The sequence below is a fragment of the Scardinius erythrophthalmus genome (assembly GCF_964197995.2).
Source record: "Scardinius erythrophthalmus genome assembly, chromosome: 4".
Classification (NCBI taxonomy): Eukaryota; Metazoa; Chordata; class Actinopteri; order Cypriniformes; family Leuciscidae; genus Scardinius; species Scardinius erythrophthalmus.
The window spans coordinates 20,149,844-20,174,846 of record NC_138224.1 but is presented as its reverse complement, the minus strand read 5'-3'; the positions used below and the strand labels follow the sequence as shown (position 1 = coordinate 20,174,846).

The 25,003-nt window shown below is 39.6% G+C and overlaps 1 protein-coding gene across 1 annotated transcript in view; it reads right to left on the bottom strand.

The window, feature by feature from the left end:
* Positions 1 to 16,350, bottom strand: part of LOC308689262 (uncharacterized protein) — a gene marked incomplete at its 5' end in the record, with an annotated part of 41,067 nt that extends 24,717 nt beyond the window's left edge. Inside the window, 5 exons of the mRNA XM_081362916.1 lie at positions 372 to 465; positions 2,146 to 2,232; positions 2,351 to 2,485; positions 15,858 to 15,982; positions 16,074 to 16,350. Of these exons, the coding sequence (XP_081219042.1) occupies positions 372 to 465; positions 2,146 to 2,232; positions 2,351 to 2,485; positions 15,858 to 15,982; positions 16,074 to 16,350 (718 nt within the window). The remainder of the gene's footprint in view (positions 1 to 371; positions 466 to 2,145; positions 2,233 to 2,350; positions 2,486 to 15,857; positions 15,983 to 16,073) is intronic.
* Positions 16,351 to 25,003: the final 8,653 nt, after the last annotated feature.

Below are 25,003 nucleotides of genomic sequence, written 5' to 3'. Positions count from 1 at the left end.
GAATGATCGGAGTGATATTTAACATTAGTTTGTCGGAAAAGACTCAAATGCACAATCTTCTTCTTGTCCTGGCAGAAGTCGCTAAATCAGTCGACACACAGAGGGGAAGTGTTTAAAAAGAGGACTAAGCAGACCGACATGAACAGACCCCTTTGGGTCCCAAATACATCAGAGAGCAGAATGCGGAAGAAACAGGCATGAGGAAACACACAACTGGTTGAGTAGCCTTAGTTAGAAAAAAAAAAATGGGAGTGCAGCATATAGTGTTACAGAAAGAGTGAATCATGTCAGAAGAAAACGATAATATTTTTTCCAGCAGAGGGACACAAGTGAAGTAAAGTAAAGATACAGCCTGCTGTGCTGTTATTTACCGCTTTTCCTCAGTCTAACCAGAAGATCATCAGTTACAGAACTGAAGCGCTTGGCTTCCTCTTCACTGTCAAAATTGAGACCGAACTGGAGCGCCTGAGGATGAACACACAGTAAAGATGCTTTATATACACTCTGCTTGTCGTGAAACAGCAGACAGACAATAAGGCATGAATCAAAACACAGATGATTCAGAAGAGTTATTCAAACAGGAAAGCTGCTTTCACTGACAAATGTCAACAGAAAAAAAAAAAAAAAAATTGCAGAGATGTAAATGAAAAAAGCAATTTCAGTTTCACATTGACTTTTTAATCCCAGCTTTATCAGGGTGTGGCACATTCCTTATGTCTGCTGAGGTGAAGTACAAGTGTACAAAACCGATATGTACGGTGAACGGGAGGGGACATGTTCAGTTCACTTAGTTTTTTCGTGGTGGCCACGACATATTGTTGTGGTCTCGAGATCTTATGTTTAAGGGAGCGATATATTTTTCTCATGGTCAGGAGTTAAATGCGTAAACAACCTGCGTGACCACAGCAACCTGGAATTATCAAAAAAGGATAGGCCTATAACAATATTTATTTTTATTAAGAAATGGTTACATATTGTATAGCCTATTATATTACGCACGATGTTGCCTATAGACAGCATTTCAATGAAATTTGTTATTATCAATAAATGATAAAAGAATATGTAAGAACATAAGATAATATAGGCTTACAAGAAAACATTTGTATCTATCCCATCTCACTGCCTTTTAAAACCATTCACTGATTGTGTCTTTATTATTATTACTATTATTCATATTAAACCTACATAAAAATAAATATATAGACTAATATGTTAAATGTTAAATATGTTAAAATCCCGTAAAAGTGGCCGCCACACCAGAGTCTTCAGAGTGTGTGCAGCTATTTTGTGTGTGTGTGTGCTACAATTATGCGTAATACAATATAATGGGCAATATGTTAATGTAATCATTTCTTAATTCCGCACTTTTCCTTAATTAAAAATAAGTATTATTATAGGTCTATCCATTTTTGATAATTCCAGGCTGCTATGGTCGAACAGGTTGTTTATGCATTTAACTCGTGGCCATGAGAAATAGATGTCATTCCCTCAACACAAAAAAGTAATGGCCATGAGAAAAATATATCGTTCCCTCATATAGTTAATATGTTGTGGCCACGACAAAACTAAAACCGAACATGTCCCGTTCACCGTATATGAACACATGGACAGAACGCGCAAAGGGGATGTTGGTACAAGTTCTGCCAGAAAGACTCGGGAGAATTAATGCTGTAGCATAGACATTTATTAATAAGCTCAGCAAGCAATCAAATTCTTTGGCGGAGGCCCCGTTCATGACTCGAATTCCAGGGGTATTGAATCAGCGACTGCTGACTGAAGATGAAGGCAGGGGCGCCGCTCACCCCCGATGAAGGGGGCCCTCTGGTGGTGGTGGGGTGGATGGAAGGGAGGGCGTCTTGAAGACTTCAGGTTGGAGAGAAGAGCCCATCTAGTGATGTTAGGGATGGTGAAAGTGGACACCTGGGTGGTCGTGATGGGGGAGGATGGAGGAGAAGATCCGTCTTAGTGGTGGTGGGGAGGAAGGTGGTGGCTGGAACAACAGCATCTGCGGACTCAGATATGAGTAAGGGCTGCCCTTTTATACTACAGCAAGGAAATGATAGGGTAGTTGATAAGGCAATTAGTGACGTAAATGATTGAGTCTCCCTGGCAGAACTTGCGCTAGCTTTATATCTTGGCACTTACATGTCCAGCAAATGTGATTAAATCAGGCCTGGAGCAGTTTATTGTAAAGGTGTTGATCAAATCTTGATCAAACAAGATTTTTCCCTCCTGTCAAACCAGAATAAGAAACCATTAACTTAATATTAATAGCAAGAGAATCATATATAGGGATATAGGGAATCATAAAAAAACACATCTGACCCACATGGAGCATCTGCTGACTTACTTTTATATCAAACACCCTGATAAAGTAAGACCTCTGAGTGCTGTCTTTCACCAGACAGGCCACACCACTGCACTTCTTCACCCAGGATGAGTTTTTGTCGGCTCCATAGACCTGTACCACTGCTGAACACAAACTCTGTGGACACAAAAACGAAATAAAACTAAATTAAACTAATATATAAAACGAATTAATTCTGCAATTGTGAATTATGAACAATTGTGCATGGTGAAAACAGCTACAATTTCACCAGATGATTTAAATAGCTCTGAAAAGAATGAATTCTAGAATAATTGGGGTGATTTTATAGGGGAGTGAATCTGCATAGAAAATAATAAACAAATTACAAACATAGATAAATAGAATAAAATAAAGATACATTGGCGAATTATAGATCTTGGTGAAGATCTATAATGGGACGTAATCATCCATCCTTTTTTGGAGCTATAAAATACCGGCTGTAGAGCCCAGTGTTTCTCTCTGCGGGAGGAATGAGATCTATGGCCTCCTTTGCCAGAAGAGACTGAACTTCCTGCTCCATAACCTGCATGCGTTCGGGGGCTACCACTGTTTCGAGAATTCCCTTGAATTTCGGTGGTCGAGACCTGAATTGCTAAGGTACACACTACCCACTGAGATATAATGGGTAGCGCTTCCCAGACGTGCATAAAATTTGCTAGCGAAACCAGCCTCTCGAGGCTGGTGTTCAGAGTATCTTGAAGAGAAGCTTCGGTGTCCTGAAGCGAATTCCTGGCATGACCGCCTCCTTGGTAGCGCATAGAGATAAATCAATGGCTCTTCTCAACTCTTTAATATCTAAAATATCAATATTCTCCCCCTTATCTAAATCTCCTAGCAGGTAGCAGCTTCGGTGTCCTGAAGCGAATTCCTGGCATGACCGCCTCCTTGGTAGCGCATAGAGATAAATCAATGGCTCTTCTCAACTCTTTAATATCTAAAATATCGATATTCTCCCCCTTATCTAAATCTCCTAGCAGGTAGCAGCTCCGGTGTCCTGAAGTGAATTCCCGGCAGGAACTAGCCGAACAAATTTTTCTACAGGCCTCTCTATGGAGAACGAACTCCCCGCGACTGCTATTTTCTTCTTGACGAGCAGAAGTCGAGGATTGTGTTCATCGGAAATCGTTGTGCCCCAAAGCGTCGTGAGCGGCGAGGTTAACAAATCGATTTCCTGAGGGCTCCGCGTAGGATCGGGTGTAATTCGCTCCACCCCCAGAGGGGGCGCCCTCAGAGGCCTGATCTGACCATCAGGACCTCTTTCCCGAAGCCCGTTTTGTCAGAATAACGGTCCTCAAATCCATTTTCTGACTCGCATGCTTCGGTTGAGAGTATTACCTCGTTGTGGAGGGGCTCGATTAGCAACACTGTCTTTCTGCCTTTGTCTGTACGAGGAGCCAGACGTACATGGCTGGGGCTGTCCCTTGGCAGCATGAGATTTGAGATTTCTCAGCATGAGCCCCATGAGATTTCTGGAGGCGGGGGATGAATTTCTGAAATGCCGTTGCTTGCTTCTTTGCCTCCTGAAATCTCTCGACGACAGAGCTAACAGCGTCGCTGAAGAGACCAGGAGGCGCAAGCGGGGCATCGAGAAGGAAGGCTCTGTCTCTTTCTTTGATTCCAGACAGATTTAACCATAGGTGTCTCTCCGTCGCTGCCAGGGCTGCCATGGAGCAGCCGATTGCGCGGGCCACCTCCTTGGTAGCGTGGAGAGATAAATCAGTGGCTCTACTCAACTCTTTAATATCTTCAATATCGATATTCTCCCCCTTATCTAAATCTCCTAGCAGGTCGGCCTGATAAGCTTGATGAATGGCCATAATGTGTAAACAGGCACCTGCCTGACTTGCTGCCGTGTACCCTTTGCCCACCAAAGAAGAAGATTAATGTGTAATCACTTCAACCAACTAATTAAAGGGATACTCCACTCTTTTTTTTGGAAATAGGCTCATTTTACAACTCCCCCAGAGTTAAACAGTTGAGTTTTACCGTTTTCGAATCCATTCAGCCGAACTCCGGATCTGGCAGTACCACTTTTAGCATAGCTTAGCATAGATCATTGAATCGGACAAGACCATTAGCATCTCTCTCAAAAAAATGACCAAAGAGTTTCGATATTTTTCCTAAATGCTGCACTCATGGTACGGCAGCAAGGTTTCTTGATTATTACGCAGGAATGAGAGTATAGTTCCTAGCCATATCAGCCTAGAAAATCGCAACTTTACATTTTCCGTCGGTCTTAGTACACGATGTAACTGCAGAAGAGTCAAGTTTTAAATAGGAAAAATATCGAAACTCCTAAACAAACTACAGCTGATCCAAAACGCAGCATCTCGAGTTCTTACCAGAACCAGAAAGTATGACCATATTAGCCCTGTTCTATCAACACTGCATTGACTAAATAAATATTACTGATTACTTACAAAGCACTAAATGGTTTAGCTCCGCAGTACTTGAGCGAGCTCTTAACGCATTATAGTCCTTCACGTCTATTGCGATCTCAAAATTCTGGCCAGTTGATAATACCTAGAATATCAAAATCGACTGCTGGCGGTAGATCCTTCTCCTATTTAGCACCAAAACTTTGGAACAGTCTTCCTACCATTGTCCGGGAAGCAGACACACTCTGTCAGTTCAAAGCTAGACTAAAACACATCTCTTTGACCTAGCATTCACATAACACATTATAGACTAAGAAGAATGGCATCTAATTTTATTTTTTTGTTTATCCCGAGGTGTTCCCGCAGCCTGCCGGATCCAGGCTGTATCCAGATCTGATGAAGGACCTGCACCTGGACCCGATGTCATAGCAGGGTGCTAAAGTGCCAACTAGTTTCTCCTTATGGAGGTTCCCTTTACCACTCTACAGATAAAGCATTGTCGGGAAAATTCTGTATCAAAATGTTAAGGCCAGACAAGTAGTTTTTTAAGGCTTGGTTTGTAGGGAATTACAAACCTGCGCACATATCTTCAAATGCGCATACCAATAGACTGAACTCGTAATATGCATGTGCACGCCATCAGCGTTCTCACAGGTTTCGCGTTTAAAGTCTGTGTAGAGTTTCCTCCTAAAACGGTGTTGTGTTTGCGTCCCCTAAGTTAATAACTAATGATCGTTGGGACCGAAGTGAATCAACCAAATTAACTTTAGCTGGAAAATAACTTTATTCAAGAACTGCTATAAAGCCAAAACAATCTATGTTACTTTAAACTATCCTTGTATCTCTGTAAAGCCACTTTGGAACAATCTACATTGTTAAAAGCGCTATATAAATGAAGATGACTTGACTTGACAAGTGACTTCAGGAGCGCTGACGCTGAAGGGATTCCCCAAAATATCGTCATTGCGACGCAGTGCGAGTTCCCTTGAAAGGGAATATTTAATGCCATAAAACTACCACAAATTATGTAGTTCAACCGATCTGGACATACGGTGGTTAATCTGTAAAGGACATGATTATACCGCAGTGTCATAAAACCGCCTGAAAGCCTCATGACAATTTGAGTGAAAACAGCTTCATTCCAAAGAGTGCAGAACTCATGGTAAAACGCCTTTGAGAGTCTCCACACAAAGCTGCCGGTGAATGAAAACACTCTCTCAGACTAATCATGATGAGAATGAGGCACATGGCTCATTTAGTGCATTACGACTGTAGTCAAAGCTTTTAGAGAAGAGCACAGCCCATTATCATAGATCATTTTATATTATATCGTAGATAAGTATTTTATATTACACAAAATGAGATAATTAAAGTTGGCATGAAACTGAAGTTGCGCTAGTCTTTTCTTTCCTATTGTGACGTATATCTGAGTGAAACGGCTTCGCAAACAAGAAGAAATGTAGGGAGGGCTTGATTTTGTCCATGGGGAGTCCTTATAGTTATAAGAAACTTGACCAGCAGGAAAGACTACCTTAGAGGATTGGTTCTCCAACACCCACATTCATTCACATGCATGAGGAGAACCACATACTGCCAGAAACAGCAGAAAAATCACAATGGCCCACCGTACCACATCCTCAGGGTGGGCTGACAGAGCAGTCCTGTTCTAGGGTGTGTGCATTTAGTAGAGCTCCCTTAGAATACTAACAAAAATGAATGAGTTCTGAAGTCTCAGCTCATGGTTCTGTGATTCAGAGCAATTAAATTGATTCCTCAGAGGAGCGATGTGGACAAACCAACCACTTCAATCATGCCACAACACACCGCTTGAATATAAAAAGGCTTACAAAATAAATATATCAAAAGGTGACTGAGCCTCTGGAATGTATTGATATTGCAAGTGCATGTTAAGCACAGAACTGTCACCATCCAACGCCGCCAGGAATGTGAAGCATTCAAGAGCCTGTGTCAAGAAACAAGTCCAGCAAGTCCAGTTACTCACGCCTGATTCCCATTTCCAGAGGAACGAGGCCCTATGGAAACCTGACTGCCCTTGTTTGAAAAGGGAACCTTAGTTTTTGTTATCTGAACAACATGATTTTAATCTTGTTGGAACAGAACAGGTAATATAGTAGAATGAGGAAACAGAAAACAGCAGTTTACAGCACAGCACCAGACACTGAACTAAACCAGGACAAACATTTCCCAAATAAAACCCACCTGCATATAGACTAATTTGAGTCCACCAAAGAAGAAGATTAATGTGTAATCACTTCAACCAACTAATTAAAGGGATACTCCACTTTTTTTGGAAATAGGCTCATTTTACAACTCCCCCAGAGTTAAACAGTTGAGTTTTACCGTTTTCGAATCCATTCAGCCGAACTCCGGATCTGGCAGTACCACTTTTAGCATAGCTTAGCATAGATCATTGAATCGGACAAGACCATTAGCATCTCTCTCAAAAAAATGACCAAAGAGTTTCGATATTTTTCCTAAATGCTGCATTCATGGTACGGCAGCAAGGTTTCTTGATTATTACTCAGGAATGAGAGTATAGTTCCTAGCCATATCAGCCTAGAAAATCGCAACTTTACATTTTCCGTCGGTTTAAGTACACGATGTAACTGCAGAAGAGTCAAGTTTTAAATAGGAAAAATATTGAAACTCCTAAACAAACTACAGCTGATCCAAAACGCAGCATCTCGAGTTCTTACCAGAACCAGAAAGTATGACCATATTAGCCCTGTTCTGTCAACACTGCATTGACTAAATAAATATTGCTGATTACTTAAAAAGCACTAAATGGTTTAGCTCCGCAGTACTTGAGCGAGCTCTTAACGCATTATAGTCCTTCACGTCTATTGCGATCTCAAAATTCTGTCCAGTTGATAATACCTAGAATATCAAAATCGACTGCTGGCGGTAGATCCTTCTCCTATTTGGCACCAAAACTTTGGAACAGTCTTCCTACCATTGTCTGGGAAGCAGACACACTCTGTCCGTTCAAAGCTAGACTAAAACACATCTCTTTGACCTAGCATACACATAACACATTATAGACTTCTATAATTCAATGTTAGGCTGCATAGATCAGGTCAGCCGTAACTGGGAACACTTCCCATAAATCCTGATGTACTCGTTACATCATAAGAAGAATGGCATCTAATTTTATTTTTTTGTTTATCCCGAGGTGTTCCCGCAGCCTGCCGGATCCAGGCTGTATCCAGATCTGATGAAGGACCTGCACCTGGACCCGATGTCATAACGGGGTGCTAAAGTGCCAACTAGTTTCTCCTTATGGAGGTTCCCTTTACCACTCTACAGATAAAGCATTGTCGGGAAAATTCTGTATCAAAATGTTAAGGCCAGACAAGTATTTTTTTAAGGCTTGGTTTGTAGGGAATTACAAACCTGCGCACATATATTCAAATGCGCATACCAATACGCTGATTTCACGCAGCCGTTATTTTAAAATCGAAAGCGAGGCTCCGGTGGGAAGAAAACCGGAAGTGTCGCCTTTAATGCGATGGCGTATTGTTGTGTTTAATGATGTTGTGTAAATTCTAAAAATGTACATACATTTCTTTAATACTTTAGACTATATACAGTGAAATTCATTTATAAATAAAATATTTTTTTTAATAATTCAGAAAGTAAAAAAAGAAGCAGGAATGAACTATATACATATCCTATATTGGATATTAACATCCAAAAGTGTAAATCACGGCAGCAGCTTCAGGTTGGTAGTCCAAAGGCATTGTTGTTTATCTTTACTTCCGGGGTTTTTCCCACCAGAGCCTCACTTTCGATTTCAAAATGGCGGCTGCGTGAAATCAGCGTATAGACTAAACTCGTAATATGCATGTGCACGCCATCAACGTTCTCACAAGTTTCGCGTTTAAAGTCTGTGAGTTTCCTGTTAAAACGGTGTTGTGTTTGCGTCCCCTAAGTTAATAACTAATGATCGTTGCGACCGAAGTGAATCAACCAAATTAACTTTAGCTGGAAAATAACTTTATTCAAGAACTGCTATAAAGCCAAAACAATCTATGTTACTTTAAACTATCCTTGTATCTCTGTAAAGCCGCTTTGGAACAATCTACATTGTTAAAAGCGCTATATAAATGAAGATGACTTGACTTGACAAGTGACTTCAGGAGCGCTGACGCTGAAGGGATTCCCCAAAGTATCGTCATTGCGACGCAGTGCGAGTTCCCTTGAAAGGGAATATTTAATGCCATAAAACTACCACAAATTATGTAGTTCAACCGATCTGGACATACGGTGGTTAATCTGTAAAGGACATGATTATACCGCAGTGTCATAAAACCGCCTGAAAGCCTCATGACAATTTGAGTGAAAACAGCTTCATTCCGAAGAGTGCAGAACTCATGGTAAAACGCCTTTGAGAGTCTCCACACGAAGCTGCCGGTGAATGAAAACACTCTCTCAGACTAATCATGATGAGAATGAGGCACATGGCTCATTTAGTGCATTACGACTGTAGTCAAAGCTTTTAGAGAAGAGCACAGCCCATTATCATAGATCATTTTATATTATATCGTAGATAAGTATTTTATATTACACAAAATGAGATAATTAAAGTTGGCATGAAACTGAAGTTGCGCTAGTCTTTTCTTTCCTATTGTGACGTATATCTGAGTGAAACGGCTTCGCAAACAAGAACAAATGTAGGGAGGGCTTGATTTTGTCCATGGGGAGTCCTTATAGTTATAAGAAACTTGACCAGCAGGAAAGACTACCTAAGAGGATTGGTTCTCCAACACCCACATTCATTCACATGCATGAGGAGAACCACATATTGCCAGAAACAGCAGAAAAATCACCATGGCCCACCGTACCACATCCTCAGGGTGGGCTGACAGAGCAGTCCTGTTCTAGGGTGTGTGCATTTAGTAGAGCTCCCTTAGAATACTAACAAAAATGAATGAGTTCTGAAGTCTCAGCTCATGGTTCTGTGATTCAGAGCAATTAAATTGATTCCTCAGAGGAGCGGTGTGGACAACACAACCACTTCAATCATGCCACAACACACCGCTTGAATATAAAAAGGCTTACAAAATAAATATGTCAAAAGGTGACTGAGCCTCTGGAATGTATTGATATTGCAAGTGCATGTTAAGCACAGAACTGTCACCATCCAACGCCGCCAGGAATGTGAAGCATTCAAGAGCCTGTGTCAAGAAACAAGTCCAGCAAGTCCAGTTACTCACGCCTGATTCCCATTTCCAGAGGAACGAGGCCCTATGGAAACCTGACTGCCCTTGTTTGAAAAGGGAACCTTAGTTTTTGTTATCTGAACAACATGATTTTAATCTTGTTGGAACAGAACAGGTAATATAGTAGAATGAGGAAACAGAAAACAGCAGTTTACAGCACAGCACCAGACACTGAACTAAACCAGGACAAACATTTCCAAAATAAAACCCACCTGCATATAGACTAATTTGAGTATCAGCATGTTATGCAACAACAGCCCGATAAAAATGTATTACACTGATGATTAAACATAAAACAAGTCATTGCAAAAATCAAAATATGAGATCAATGCATAATAATAATAATATATTAGGTGCAACTTATGTTTATAAATAAGTATAAACACATAAATCATTAAGGTTGATTAATTGACCCAAATTAATTTTAAAATCTAGCCTAGCGTTAGTTCCAAAATGTAAAAACTTTGTAAAATTTGAGTTTGAAAATGTGCATAAATGCATAGGCCTAAAATAATAAAATTGACAAACCCGAACCTAGTGTTTATATGAACAATAAATAAATGATCAGGTTGATGTGCGTCCCAGACAGCATGGTAACATTGATTCAATGTTGAGTTTTGATCCAAACCATCATTTTGGTTGACATAAAAATTTCAATGTTTAAAGTGTTGGATCAGCACTGAAATTTTGATGAAAGGAAACAGCACGGTGAAGATAGTGACATTGAACTAACGGTGAGTCTTAGTTTATGAGCACAAGATCTTGCAGGCATGTATGTGCAGGCGTTTCAGTTCATGATGGGCACTTTCAATGGTGTTACCTCATTTGCTCTAATACACTGGGGGTTTGGTTTAGGGGTGGGCCCTCATGATTTTAGCAAGTCTTTTGAAAAATGGTTGAAAAAAACAATTGTAGTTAGTAAATTGGCACTAATTGGTATACGCCCATTTTGGTTTTGCATGTGGGCTTCTCAGTAGTTAATTGATGCTTCCTTATTAGAGAGAAAACACAAGGTGCGTCCTATATGGAAGTCTTGTGTGTTTGACATGCATGAACTCTCTGAGTTTCAAACAATGGTGCATATAATGTATTTCTGTTTTTAGCATGCTTTTTACTTGCATTTTATTTATTGTTACTAAATCTACTAACATACATTAATTTTCAAAGTAAGTAAAGTGTTGAAATAAATCGCACAGATAGCATGGGGACATTGATACAATGTTGAGTTTTGATCCAAACCATAATTTTGGTTGAGATTGACATTTCCGTGTTTAAAGTGTGTTGGATCAGCATTGAAATTTTGATGAAAGCCAACAGCACACATGGGTGGAGACAGTGACATTGAACTAACAGTGATTTGTAGTTTATGAGCACAATATCATTCAGGCATGTATCTCTGCAGAACACTAGTGGGTGTTTCTCTATCAGTGGCGTTTTCAAACCACAATGGGCATTTTCAGCCGCTTTACCTGGGGGCTTGGTTTAGGGGTGGGGTGGTTTAGCAAGTCTGTTGAAAAATGGTTGAAAAACATTTATTGTGGTTTGAAATTGGCCACTGATTGGTAAACGCCCATTTTGGTTTTACATGCGCACTTCTAAGTAGGTCTAATGCTTCCTCATTAGAGAGAAAACATAGGTGCATCCTATACAGAAGTGTTGTTTGTTGAAGCACCTTACATACATGACTTCTCTAGCACAGTTTCAAATGGTGCATTATTTCTCTCTTCCTTTGTTTTGCATGCTTATTTGCGTATGATTTGTATTGTTACTCACTGTAATTAGATACATTAAAAAGTTATTAACTGTTTGAGTAAAGCATCTATTTTTCTACATTCTTAATAAATGCATCTTGCTTTAGTAAAGTTTATTAGTAATTTCCTGACTAAAGTTCTAACATCATTTAACAGATTTCTTGAAGTGCTGGAGACATGAACATGAGCAAGAATGTTACACCGCAAACAAAGCCCAGGATGTCTTGCATCCGTCAATGCTTGCATGCAGAGCACATTGCTCCTTTAGGAGTGAATGCAGATGAAGATGGACAATCACAAAAAGAGAGAAGCACCCTCCTGATGATACTGACATTGATTATACACTGAGTTGTTGTCGAAAGCATAATCATCTGACCTGGTACTTATTACTGCTTAATCAGGTAATCATTAATATTCCTGAATCTGTATTCAATTTGAGAAATGTAACTGATTTCTATTCAGTTTAGCTTGTTTCCACTGAAACACAATAACACAAAACATCTTGTGTTTATTAAGAAAGTGACTGACATGGCTATTTTGTGATATTTAAAGGGATAGTTCATCCAAAAATGAAAATTCTGTCATCATTTACTCTCCCTCAAGTTGTTCCAAACCTGTATGACTTTCTTTCTTCTGTTAAACACAAAAGAAGATATTTTAAAGAATGTTGGTAATTAAACAGTTGCTGGTCCCCATTGACATCCATAGTATTTTTTTTTTTCCTACTATGGAAGTCAATGGGGTCCATCAGTCGTTTGGTTACCGACTTTCTTCAAAATATCTTCTTTTGTGTTCAGCAGAAGAAAGAAAGTCATACAGGTTTGGAACAACTTGAGGGAGAGTAAATGACAGAATTTTCATTTTTGGGTGAACTATCCCTTTAAAGAGATTAAGGTCTACACAAGGTGCATCTGCAGCGTTAAAGGGATAGTTCAGCCTGAAATGAAAATGATGTCATAATTTATTCACCCTCAAGTTGTTCCAAACCTGTATGAATTTCTTTCTTCTGCTGAACACAAAAGATGATAGAGTGAAGAATGTTGGTAACCAGACCGTCAACTTTCTGGTTACCAACATTCTTTAAAATATCTTATTTTGTGTTCAACAGAAACTCATACAGGTTTGGAACAACTTGAGGATGAGAAAATGACAACAGAAATTTCATTTCTAGCTGAACTATCCCTTTAAAGAAATTTTAATTGAAAAAAAAAATGTTTTATTCTACAAGATAAACTTGTTACTTGAATGCTATGTAGTTTCACAGAAAATGAACTGAGATATAGTTAATGGCTATAGCTCACAGGTGTTTGTTCCTCTTCATGAAGAGTTTAGCCCCAACTCACCTGCCTGGAAGTGTTCATTGATCCTAATGACCTTGATTAGCTGCCTCAGGTGTGTTTAATTAGGGCTGGAGATAAAATCGGACATCCCTACCATAGTGCTTTCTTTTGATATTGAAGCATTAATAGATATTAGAAAAATAAATTAAATTAACAGAATTTAACAATACTATAATCGTACTTAGAATATTTTGTGTTCAGTGACTTTTTTTTAAAGTAAATCATATTGTGTTTAGTATATTAATATTCTTGAATGTGGCAACTGAATTGACTCGTTCTTGAGTAACATCATGCTTCGAGTAACAACCCAAACGAAAAGAGGCAGTAGTCTGATGTAAGACAGAAAAACCTGAACCACCTGTAGGACCACCTGTAGTAATGACATCAGACTTCTGAAGTCAATTTTATTTTTAAAGGTTGAAATGCTTTTGTCCTATTTCTCCCCTTTTCTTTTTTTGAAGAATGATCTTTTAATATATTTGAGTCATTGATTGATTGAATAAAATAGATTGACTTGAAATGTTTTGAGAAGATTTTGAAATGGCCAGGAATTTGTTGACGCACCATTGAAATATCAATGTTGTTTCAACATTAACTTGGTACATTAGATGGCAACATTGGTTGACCTTCCTTTTCAGTTGTATTTTCAGTGTTTCAACAAAATGTATTCAGAATCAATATCACACTGTAACATTGATCAAACCATATTACCAAAGATTATTTTTGTTAATTTCAGTGTTAATTCAACAACAATTATAGAGATTCAACATCATAGTGTAATGCTGATTCAACAATATTATCATTGATTATTTTAGTTAATTGCAGTTTTGCTTTAGCATCGCTGATGCAGAATCAATCATAGTGTAATGTTGATTCAATAGCATTACCATTCATTTTTTGTTCAACATAGTTTCAACATTAACTGAGGGTGCAAAAGTGATAAAATATCACTTTGTAATGCTGAATCAATACTATTACCATTGATTTTTGGTTGAAATCTCAATATTATTTCAACATTAACTGAGGGTGCAAAAGTGATGTTGAAACAACATCACTTTGTAATGTTGAAGCAATATTAACACCATTGATTTGTGATTGAAATCTGAACATTATTTCAATATTAACCAAGGGTGCAAAAGTGACGTTGAAACAACATCACTTTGTAATGTTGAAGCAATATTAACACTATTGATTTGTGGTTGAAATCTGAACATTATTTCAATATTAACCGAGGGTGCAAGAGTAATGCTAAAGCAACATCACTTTGTAATGTCATTTCAATGTAATCAGCGTTGATGCATCAACACTGACTCAACATTGTTTCAATGGTTACATGCTATCTGGGGTGTTTATGTCACAAGCTTCTAATCAGAGTTGAATTTTGGCATGCACACACTGCACGAATATACAGTTCCCCACTCTTTGTGTATACTACAGTATTCTCACACATTGCTTCTTCTTTTTTTTTTTTTTAAAGAGCAGACTTAACATTCATCTACTTCATGACTAGGAGACGACGAGCACATGAACAGTTATGCCGTGCTGTTTATATTTATCAAACAATAAAAACACCCCATCCCGCGCCCAAAATTAAATTAAATGTCTGTGAATGAGAGTATGAAGTGAGGACTGATGGAATGTTGTTCAGCTCCAATTCACAGACAATGAGTGTTAGGAGAATTTTAGAATAACACGACAGTCATTGCAGTTGGGGAGGGGCTGAAATTGGAGACATGAAGTCGGACACTTTCTGCTTCCTGTAGTTATGCTCGTGCTGTGTTTGCACACTGTATCACAGCTGAAGAGAAATAAATGCAATATTTGTAAAATACACAGATGTTTCAGACACCTTTTTGATTCAATACTTTATGTACTACTTAATACAGTGTCTGTAAAAGAATAAAGTTCAACATAGCCTATTTAAATACCAGTGAAGTGTGGTCTATGTTTTTCATCAGTTTTATTTTGAAAAACATGATAAACAATTTAACATTGTGAATACATGAAAATAGCTTTTACTGTTATAAAAATAGAGATTTGTTAGCATTAGTGGGACTGAAGGTATCAGAATAAACACAAAACACACGTGATCGTTGTCATAAAGTGAATCCGACCATGAAACAGCTGTTTTGTCATCAGAGCTTGTATAGCTGCTTATGAGAAGCTATGCTTGTTTATCATAGTTATGCTATGACTCAGTCTGTCGTCTGCTCTCGAATCACTCTCCTGGTACTTTGATGGCATACGTCCGGTGACGTGGCATCTGCGCTCAATTCGGACAGAATTTTTAACCTCAATTCGGACAGAATTTCTAAACATGCGCTGCTTCAAGTCAGCCGCTGATCGGTCTGCGTAAAGCACTGCATAAAGTCGAACAAGCCTGATAACTGTAGCTCGTTCTGTGCATTATACATTATGCCATTTGTACGTCATCGCACATGTGCAGTCCATTCCAGTTTCGGTTTTCAATCCGATCAATTATTTACATGTTTTTTTCAATCAGATTAGAAAAGGAACTAGCCACCCCTTTCAATCTGATCAAAATTTAAATTGGATCGAGCTCAATTGGATCGATTAAGGTGTTTACATGAAGGCTTTTCAGTCCGATTGAGCTGTCAATCCGATTAATAATGTATTATTTGGTTGCATGAACAAGTAAGATCAATCCAATGGAATCATTAGTGATACCTTCATTGCAGTTTGAGTTGGGAACATCAGACCTCATCATGACTGAACAAAATCTGGCAAAGAAATCAAGCAAATGCTTGAGAACTTACCTTGCATTTCCTGCCCAGGTGGTTGAAAAGCACTTCATTTTCTTGCGCGGTGAGAAGAATGGAGCCAATATTCCTCAAGGTCTTCTGTGGTCTGCCAGTGGCATCCATCAAGTTGTGCTTCTTACCTTTAAAAAAGGTTTTCTCATGTTGTTAGAGGTGATTTTGACAGTAGGAGTTGAGACTTGTATTTTGTTCCAGTACAAATGTCACACTCACCATCTCCAGGTTCAGCGTAGCAGCGTAGTTTTGTATTCAATTTCTCCATCATTTCAGCAAACACCACATTTTTACCTAAGACAGGTCTTGGAGTGAAGGTCTGTCTGCACTGAGGGCAGCTGTAAACTCCCTTCGGATCCTCCTGATTCCAGCAGTCTGTAATACAGTTCATACAGTAACTGTGTCCACAGGGAATGGTCACTGGATCCTTCAGTAGATCCAGACAAACTGAACAGCTGAACATGTCTTGAGCCACTAAAATGCTGGCTTCTGCCATTTTACAGAGACGTAAAGCAGCTCAGCAATCTCAGCTCAACAATTCACTTAATTGAAGAGTTTCCTGGTCTTTGAGGAAGTGAAACTGTGAGGGTGCAGTCAGCAGTCAGCCAATAGAGTCTCAAACTATTTTCTGCTTCTGCCTGTGATTTTATGCTATAAACGTCTAAGGAAGCCCATACTTTTACATCAAATTTGGACGTTATTTAATAATTATCATTTGTTATATACTGTGTTTTTACATTTTATGTCATAGGTTTTACATCAGAATTTTGATTTTTTATCTAGTAATTATGACAAGATATGTGAAAGTTTGACTTTTTTTCTCATATAATTATGACTTAATATCCAAAAAAATTATCCTTTTAATTAATTTACCCTTTTTATGTCATCTCATAATGTTTGACTGTCACAACGCTGTGTTGTGTAAAGTACAAGAGCACGATGATTACGATGAAAGGCAGTCTTTAATGAATCCACATGTAAGTAATCTAAACCAAATGAGCAGCATACAACACATCTAAACACAGACGAGACCCGACAGCAATGAACAGAATCAGAGGAACTAAAGTACATGTGCAAACAAGGAAAATTAATGACACACACCTGAACTAAATGATGTTTTATTACCAAAGTTCGGGAGTAACATGATCAAATGGTCCATCCAATCATCAAGTCATTCCAACCAGCAGTCAGTAATCAACATGTCTACCCAATCAGCATGAGTGGAGACCTATATAAAGACAGTCGACCCACCTATGTTCCTTGACAGTTTTCGGCATCCCTCCACCACTCCGTCTCCACACTCACCTGGTTACTTTCCTAGCCAGAAATACGGGGGGAGTACTCAGGGTTCGGTCCATATTCTGAGCTTGGAGCCTTCCCCTCGAACTACTTTACTCTATCTGATTATTTGTAAGTGTGAACTCGTGAAAAGACAACTAATCTGAAACCATGACTACAAACTCAACTAGAAATGGTGCAATCAGGGCTGTCAGGGATGTCCAACCCAGGTGAAGCCGACGTACCAAGGGACCCTGGCAAGGCTGAATGCCCAATGGTCACTGCTGGAGTCAAGGGAGAAAGGAGCGCAGGATCCAGGGGGACGGGTTTAAGTGAAGCGCTCTGAGGCCGAAGGCAGAGCCACAAGATCCTCACGCCTAGGAGGAGATGGCTCCCAGCATTCCTGAGGTGTATCCTTGCTACTGAGAGGAGGCTGAGGTGGTACTGAGGGGCTGATAGGAGACAGTGATGACTGGGTGGCAGGAGTGGCTGAGGGCTGAAGCGGAGACTGAAGAAAAGTGTAAAAACCAACAAAAAAGCATTCCAAATGGTAGATTCGAGAGGTGGTGGGAGAGGGAGGCTGGGTGGGGTTAGCACGACTGAAGATAAAGATTTCACATTTGGGCATAATGAAGGGACACAGGGAACTCATCTCTCCACACACATCCACACTGTCCTTTAAATCCAGCTGGAACTCACTCTCAGTGGCGGGAGGGTGGGCTGGGCTTGCTTCCACGAGGACTCCCACAACAATAGATGGTACAGTTGGCTCACACACCTGGTCAAACGCGCTTCCCTCAGGATCTGATGTGATGTCAGGCTTGATCGCTCCTCCTGGTGTGGGCTCTAACATCACGGCTGAGGTGGTCTCTCCATTTGCAGTGGGCTCATGCTGTCACTTCTCGCAGTAGGATGGTGCTGGGCACTGGGTTAGGAGCGAGGTGAGTACAAACATGTTGTTTCAAATCATGGCCATGTTATCATTGTCTGCAGCTGGTCTGATGGTTAGTGATGATCCACTGGATACCAGCACCCGCTCCACATAACTAGCAAAGCTCCCCCAAGGGCCTTCCCCAGACAACTGCTCCTTGGTGGCGGTGTTCAGGCTGACATACAGAAATGTGCAGAGGCAGTTGTCCGGGAAGCCTTATAGGTTAGCATGAAAGAGAAAATCCTCAAAAATGTTCCTCAAGGAAGCGATTCCTTTGTTTAGGGCTTATTAACAAAAAAAGCAGGATTGTCCATGGTGGAAAAAAAATCAAATAAATAAAAGCCAAAAAACAAAAACACGAGATGACAGAGATGACAGAGCACAGCGTATTCACTTCTGTGTCTGGTCTTCTGTCACTACACAATGTTGTGGAAAGTACACAAACACAATGATGAAGATGAAAGGCAGTCTTTAATAAATCCACACAAAACGAGCAGCATACAACACATCTAGATTCAGACAGCAATGATCAGAATCAGAGGATCTTATGTACACATAAAAACAAGGAAAATTAATGACACACACCTGAACTAAATGATAACTAATCTGAAACAATGACAACAAATTCAACTATGGACACGGTGCAAACTGAAAACAAGGTAAAAAATAACGACCTGATTTTGTAATTGGATTTTTGCACAGAGAAAAAAATAGATTCAACCACAGTGGATTCAGGACTAGGGGGACAAACAAAAATCATGTTTGATTACCACTATTATATGCCACTTTTATTGTTTCTGAAGAGCATACACATTTTCAAAGAGAGAATTGATATCTCAAAATAAGATAAGAGTAGAGGTTGTCATTATTGTCCAACAGCTTGCTCTGCAGAAAACTTCTCAAAGGCTAAGATTGTAATCCTTCTACGCGTCATGAATATGAAGGAGGTTTTATGCAGGTTTATGACAACTGTCATTAAGTGTCATTCGCTCAATTATGACTTTTTTTATGCAAATATGACATTTTTTTAGATGTCTTTGTCATGAAAACTTGACATAAACCAATACATCATAACCTGTCATAAATGTGTCATAAACATGACATCGCAGATTAATTAATAAACTTAAGAAACTACTTAGCTTTATGGGTTAATGTTAATGTAACTGTCATGTGGTTGGTTTTGACATTGGCTGTCATGAGGCCATTATAGATGTGTCATGAATATATTTCTGACCACTTTTTTTCCCCCAGTATTCCAGTATTAGTTATAAAATAATTTGACAGTATTAACACTGACATTTTAATGACAAATTCGTATCACTGTGGTTGGGGTCAAGAAAAATATTCATGACACTGTTATAAAATTATTCGACAGAGTATTAACACTTAATGATATTTTAATGACAAATTTAATTTGTACCACTGAAAAAAAAAAAAAAAGGTGGTCAGAAATATAATGTAATGTTAACCCAAAAGCTAAGTAGTTCCTTTAGTTTGATGATTAATCTGCTATGTCATGTTTATGACATATTTGTGACAGGTTATGTTGTCTTGGTAATGTCAAGTTGTCATGACAAAGACACTAACAGGTTATGATGTATTGATTAAATGTCAAGTTGTCATAACAAAGACATCTCAAACAATGTCATCTTTGTATTAAAAATGACATAATTGAGCGAATGATACTTAATGTCTGAACGCGTTGTTTGTGTTTGGGGCTCTATCGATTTGATTCATAATCCCTGATTTTTCTCTTTAAACTCACTTCAGTTCGGTATTTATGGAAAGGACCACCGGAGGAAAATAGGGGAGGGTCGTGTCTTTTTATTCTTTGTTGAGGGGAGGGTCATCCAACTTTTTTTAGTCTAGGGATCGCGCGTTATCAGCCCCCCTTCGATATCAGATGGGTCTGACCAAAGTCCTTTTAGGCAAGTCGTGCCACTCGGCCGCCATCTTGGCAACGCCTCCGGGCAGCTATTTCGGACTAACAAGACCAGGCTCCTATCTAAATGAATGGGCAGAGAGTCAGAACTTTACTTTCACTGGTCACTGGGACATAAAAACTGCATGTATAGAAACAGCAGTAAAATATGATAAAAATCGCTGAAAAAGTTTGATGACTTTGCCCCAAAATAAGGTTTAAAATGCCTTTTTCCCCACAGGTTATACCTTTACTACGCATGCGCAAGGGTTCACGTTCAGGACACCAAACTTCATTTACGTCTCTATCCAGAATGCCGGTGTTGTGCCAAGCACTTAAAAAATTATATGTATTTAAATGTCTGAAACCTAAAATAAACATTATGTGGTTAAAACACTGAACAGTTGTGATAGAGATGACAAGCGCTGAGCGCGTCCGTCTTTGGCTCAGCGCCAACCAAAACGCAAAAGCACAGGTTGAATTTGGCAGTTATGTCACGTCACTGTACATTCGCTCCTTAGTGGTCAGCTGCTGACTGTTAAAAGCAGATGATTGGCTTTCCAGCGGGAGGGGCGGGACATGTGCATACAACCGCCATCTTTGCCGTTACGGGTTTTCCTTATATAGTTTTAGTGAGGATTGAGGAAGTGGCATGTCTCATATAAATTGTCTCTGGTCTGACCCAACAAAAATCCAGTTTGGTGCTGTTTGAAGTGCGCGCGCACTTCAGTTCGCGCTCAGAAAAAGTGCATCATGTCAGAACAGAATGCCAATGAAATGTTTACCCGGCAAAGCTTTAAAGCACGAGCAAATAATGAACTTTTGTGATTGCGAATAAGTGAACAGTGTCCTGTGAGTGTAACTCTACCGCTGCATTAACATGTGATGTGAATGTACGTCGAGTTTTACAGTATTGGGACTGAGGCGCCAGAACTGCAGCTGATAGAATGTGTGCTGTAGCGCGATAATACGACATTTTAGTTTCCATTCTTATTTTGTTTCCACGATGTGTAAGATGTAGGGCTACCACATATTTAAATTACTATTAGTATTATTTAAGTTAACATAATAAAATACGTAGACCTGCTACACCACAAAAACTAGTTGAGGATAAATTCGTTAAAATGGGGCGATTCCAGTGTTATGGACGTGACATTTGCAGTCAAAACTTGAAATATAAATTCTCAGAAAATGCATTTAATACCAATATTTTGAAACGTCTGTTAATATATACATACTCCCTTAAGGAGTCAAGACATTAAAAAAATATCAGTCTACACATTCGTTTTATATTTAATATGAGGGAAATACACATGTGACGTGACAAAAAAATCTTTAACTTTTAGGTGGCAAATTTTTTTTTTTAGTAATTCTATGAATTACACTGTGCAAACCAAAAGATATATACCCACCGGATGAATAAAGATCGGCCTCCACAGAACATAATATTATTTTTATTCGCATTTATGTGAAAAAAAAAAAAAAACAAAAAAAAAAAACAATGTTACGGGCATGACAGTTCTCCATTACGGACATGACTGCTCTGAAAGCGACTTTAAAAATTTCACAGAGACCTCAAACAGAAAGCACAAAGCCTTTATTTAAAGTGAATTTCGTTTTTTTTATTAATTGTATCTTAATTTTAATCAATGTTTCATCTGGATTTAATAAATAAGAAGTAAATATAGTATAAAATAGATAATCATGACACGGAGGCGCGGGCGAGTGAACTGGACTCTTGTCTCATAAATGAACCGAAACTCAGCGTAAGGTAGCCTATGCTACTTGCCTCACAGACCTGAGAAATATATAGAAAGCTTGTGTCACAGGTCGGGGTGGGCCAAGCCAGACTGCGCCCACCCCTGGAGACCGGGTACCGCCTCGAGGAGCGTGTCAAGGAACCAAACAGCAGACAGAGGATAAAGGAATAACAATTTCTTTATTGAGTTAAAAGCAGATAATTTGAAAAGTCCTAATTCAAATCTTCCTTCTTGTCGCCAGAAACAATTCGATGGGCCCCCTGGACCGGAGCGAGATGGACGTTCGTGAACACCCTGCGGCTCGTCGGAGAGGAATCAAAGGAGGACGCACACCATCCAGGTAGGTCACTGGGTAAGTACTCTTTACAGGGCTCACAAGGAAGTCTTGGCTACCCGGACCACATTCAGACTGGAACCAGGTAAATACTCGCGGTGAGGATGGAACGAGTGCCGGAGGCTGCCCAGAGGTAAGTATCCAGAGGACGGGGATCCTCAACTCAGACGGGTCACAGGGACGCAGGTGGCGAGCGGGCCAGGCCAGGAGGGGACCGTGGACAGCAGGACAGCAGCTATTCTCCTTCCTTCTGAACAGCGGCAACAATTTGCAACACAGGCACGGAGGGCCACCCGGCAAGAGGACACTTCACTTTGGCTGTGCCCTGCAACAATACAACAGGGTTCAATGGTTCAACAAGATGCAACGCTCAACAGTGATACCTTCTCTCCTTCTGAACAGGGCGGAGGCTTTCAGTGGGGACAGGTGGGGACCACCAGGCGGAGAAGACGCTTTGAGGGAGACACTCCACTTGACTGTACACTGTAACCAGGTAAAAGGATTTAACTTCCCAACAGCATATGGAACGTTCAATTGAAATATCTTCTCTCTTTCTGAACAGGGCGGAAACCTTCAATAGGGCATGTGGAGACCACCAAGCGGAGAGGACACTTGAGCGGGACACTCCACTTTGGCTGTGCACTGTAACCAGGTAGCAGGGTTTAACTATTCAACAGCATATCAAACGTTCATTTCAAATACCCTTTCCTTTTCCGAACAGGACAGCGACTTTCGATGGAGCATGTGGAGACCACCAGATGGAAAGGATACTCTAAGCAAGACACTCCACTTCAGCTGTACACTGTATCGATGCAACAGGATTTGACCATTCAGCAGTAATGAAACATTCAGCTGCAATACCTTCTCTCGTTCCAACCAGGCAGCGGCTTTTGATTGGGACGTGTGGAGACCACCAGACGGGAAGGATGCTTTAAGCAAGACGCTCCAGTTCAGCTGTGCGCTGTAACAATGCGACAGGATTTGACCATTCAACAGTGGATGAAACATTCAACGGCAATACCTTCTCTCGTTCGAACCAGGGCAGCGGCTTTCGATAGGGACGTGTGGTGACCACCAGACGGGAAGGATGCTTAAGCAAGGCGCTCCAGTTCAGCTGTACGCTGCAACAATGTAACAGAAATTAATGGATCAGCAGCATTAACAGAGCGGGGCTGTCTCGAATGGTAAGTTGGGCGCTTGATGTGACAAACCCTGTTCAGAAACAGCGGGTGAAAGACTATAGAAGAGAGTGCACAGTAGACTATTAACCCTCTGAGGTCTGAGCTGTTTTCTGGGCCCTGGAGGTGTTCTGACATGCTCTGACATTTGTGGTTATTTCTGTTACTTGTGACATTTTCATGGCTAAAGTCTAATTACACTGTATTCAGCACAAACTCTGCTACAATAATATATCAGCAGCATGTATGTAAAAGTTTGTAGTTTTGAGATAATGACATTTATGCGTGGTTTGTGAAAATACAAAAATAAATTCTCACTGAAATAAGGTCATGAAACCCATACTGATTATTTCTTCACAAGACTTTTGAAAATTGTATCACGTAGCCTAGAATATTTGCTCTAAAACTATGTGAGAATCACCCTGACTGCTCATTCAGAGAAGACAATATATTGATTTAAAAATTTTACGACGTGTTTTGTGTTAGAAAGCAATATGCGAAGGGGCGGATCACCTCATTAATATGAAAGCTTTCCACACCTGAGAAAGACAAAGAACCTCCCTAATGGCCCTATTAGGAGCTTATCAGGGCCCATCATTCTGACCACCCTTGCACAAAGAATGAGGAGATTTAAAAAAGAATGGCTTTTAAAATTGTTTGGATTTATTTACAACACAACATAATCCAAAGATACACAACAAAAAAGCACTTATTGAAGAAAGAGACCTTTGTGCCATTCCTAAAAACATTGTACATACCTTTCATTTTCTAAGGTGTTTGATTTTCACTTTACCATGTTCATGTACAGAGACATGTACTGTGAATGTTGAAGTCAGCAGGACTCAGTGGCATCTGGGCCCTGAAAAAAAAAAAAAAAGTGAACATACTGATATCAAGAGAAAGGCCTGCACGATTTTGGGAATACATTTTAGATTTTTCTTGTTAAAATTGCTTTTTAAAATTCACAGAATACACACACACACTCACACAAATGTTTCCAACAATATATAATGAACACCAGGTTTGTTGTGCCTTGTAGGTATAGGCTATGCGCAGTGCTGCATAAAATAATAACAATATAGCAGCCTATATATATTTTCAAAAAGATTTCAGTAACAACTAAGCTAGAGAAAAATATATTGATTATCATGTTACTTCAAATGTTTCCATTCGTTATGATGATATGAAATGAGATAATAGTAAAAACATGAAGCCGTTTGGAGCGTTTTGCTTTTCCAAAATATGATACATTCAAACGCGATCGCGATCAAAAATATGATACATTAAAACGCGATCGCGATCAAAAATATGATACATTAAAACGCGATTGCGATCAAATATAAAACATTATGGTTAGGCCTACCATATACATAGCCTATCTACGTTTGAGCAGATATCCACAAACACAGTAACAGTAAACACGGGTCTAAATATTATAATATTCACCATATATCTAGCAACAGTTCAACTGCAATGTGAAATTTATGCAACAATAGCAAACTAATATGTAAGAATTACTTACCTTATCTTTCTTGTCTTCAAATATCGTTCTTCTTCTTCTGATGTAAATCCAATGTAAGCTCAGGCACGTCTTTCAAACTCGACGAAAAGTGAAGTGAAGTGTTTTGTTGTTGAGGTAATGAGGGCGATCGCGTTCCATCATGTGGAGATTTGCATGTGAATATCTTTTGCGCGAGTGGGCGTGGCCGAATTAAAAATAATTAGAAAGCGTTTGAGAAGCTGGAAA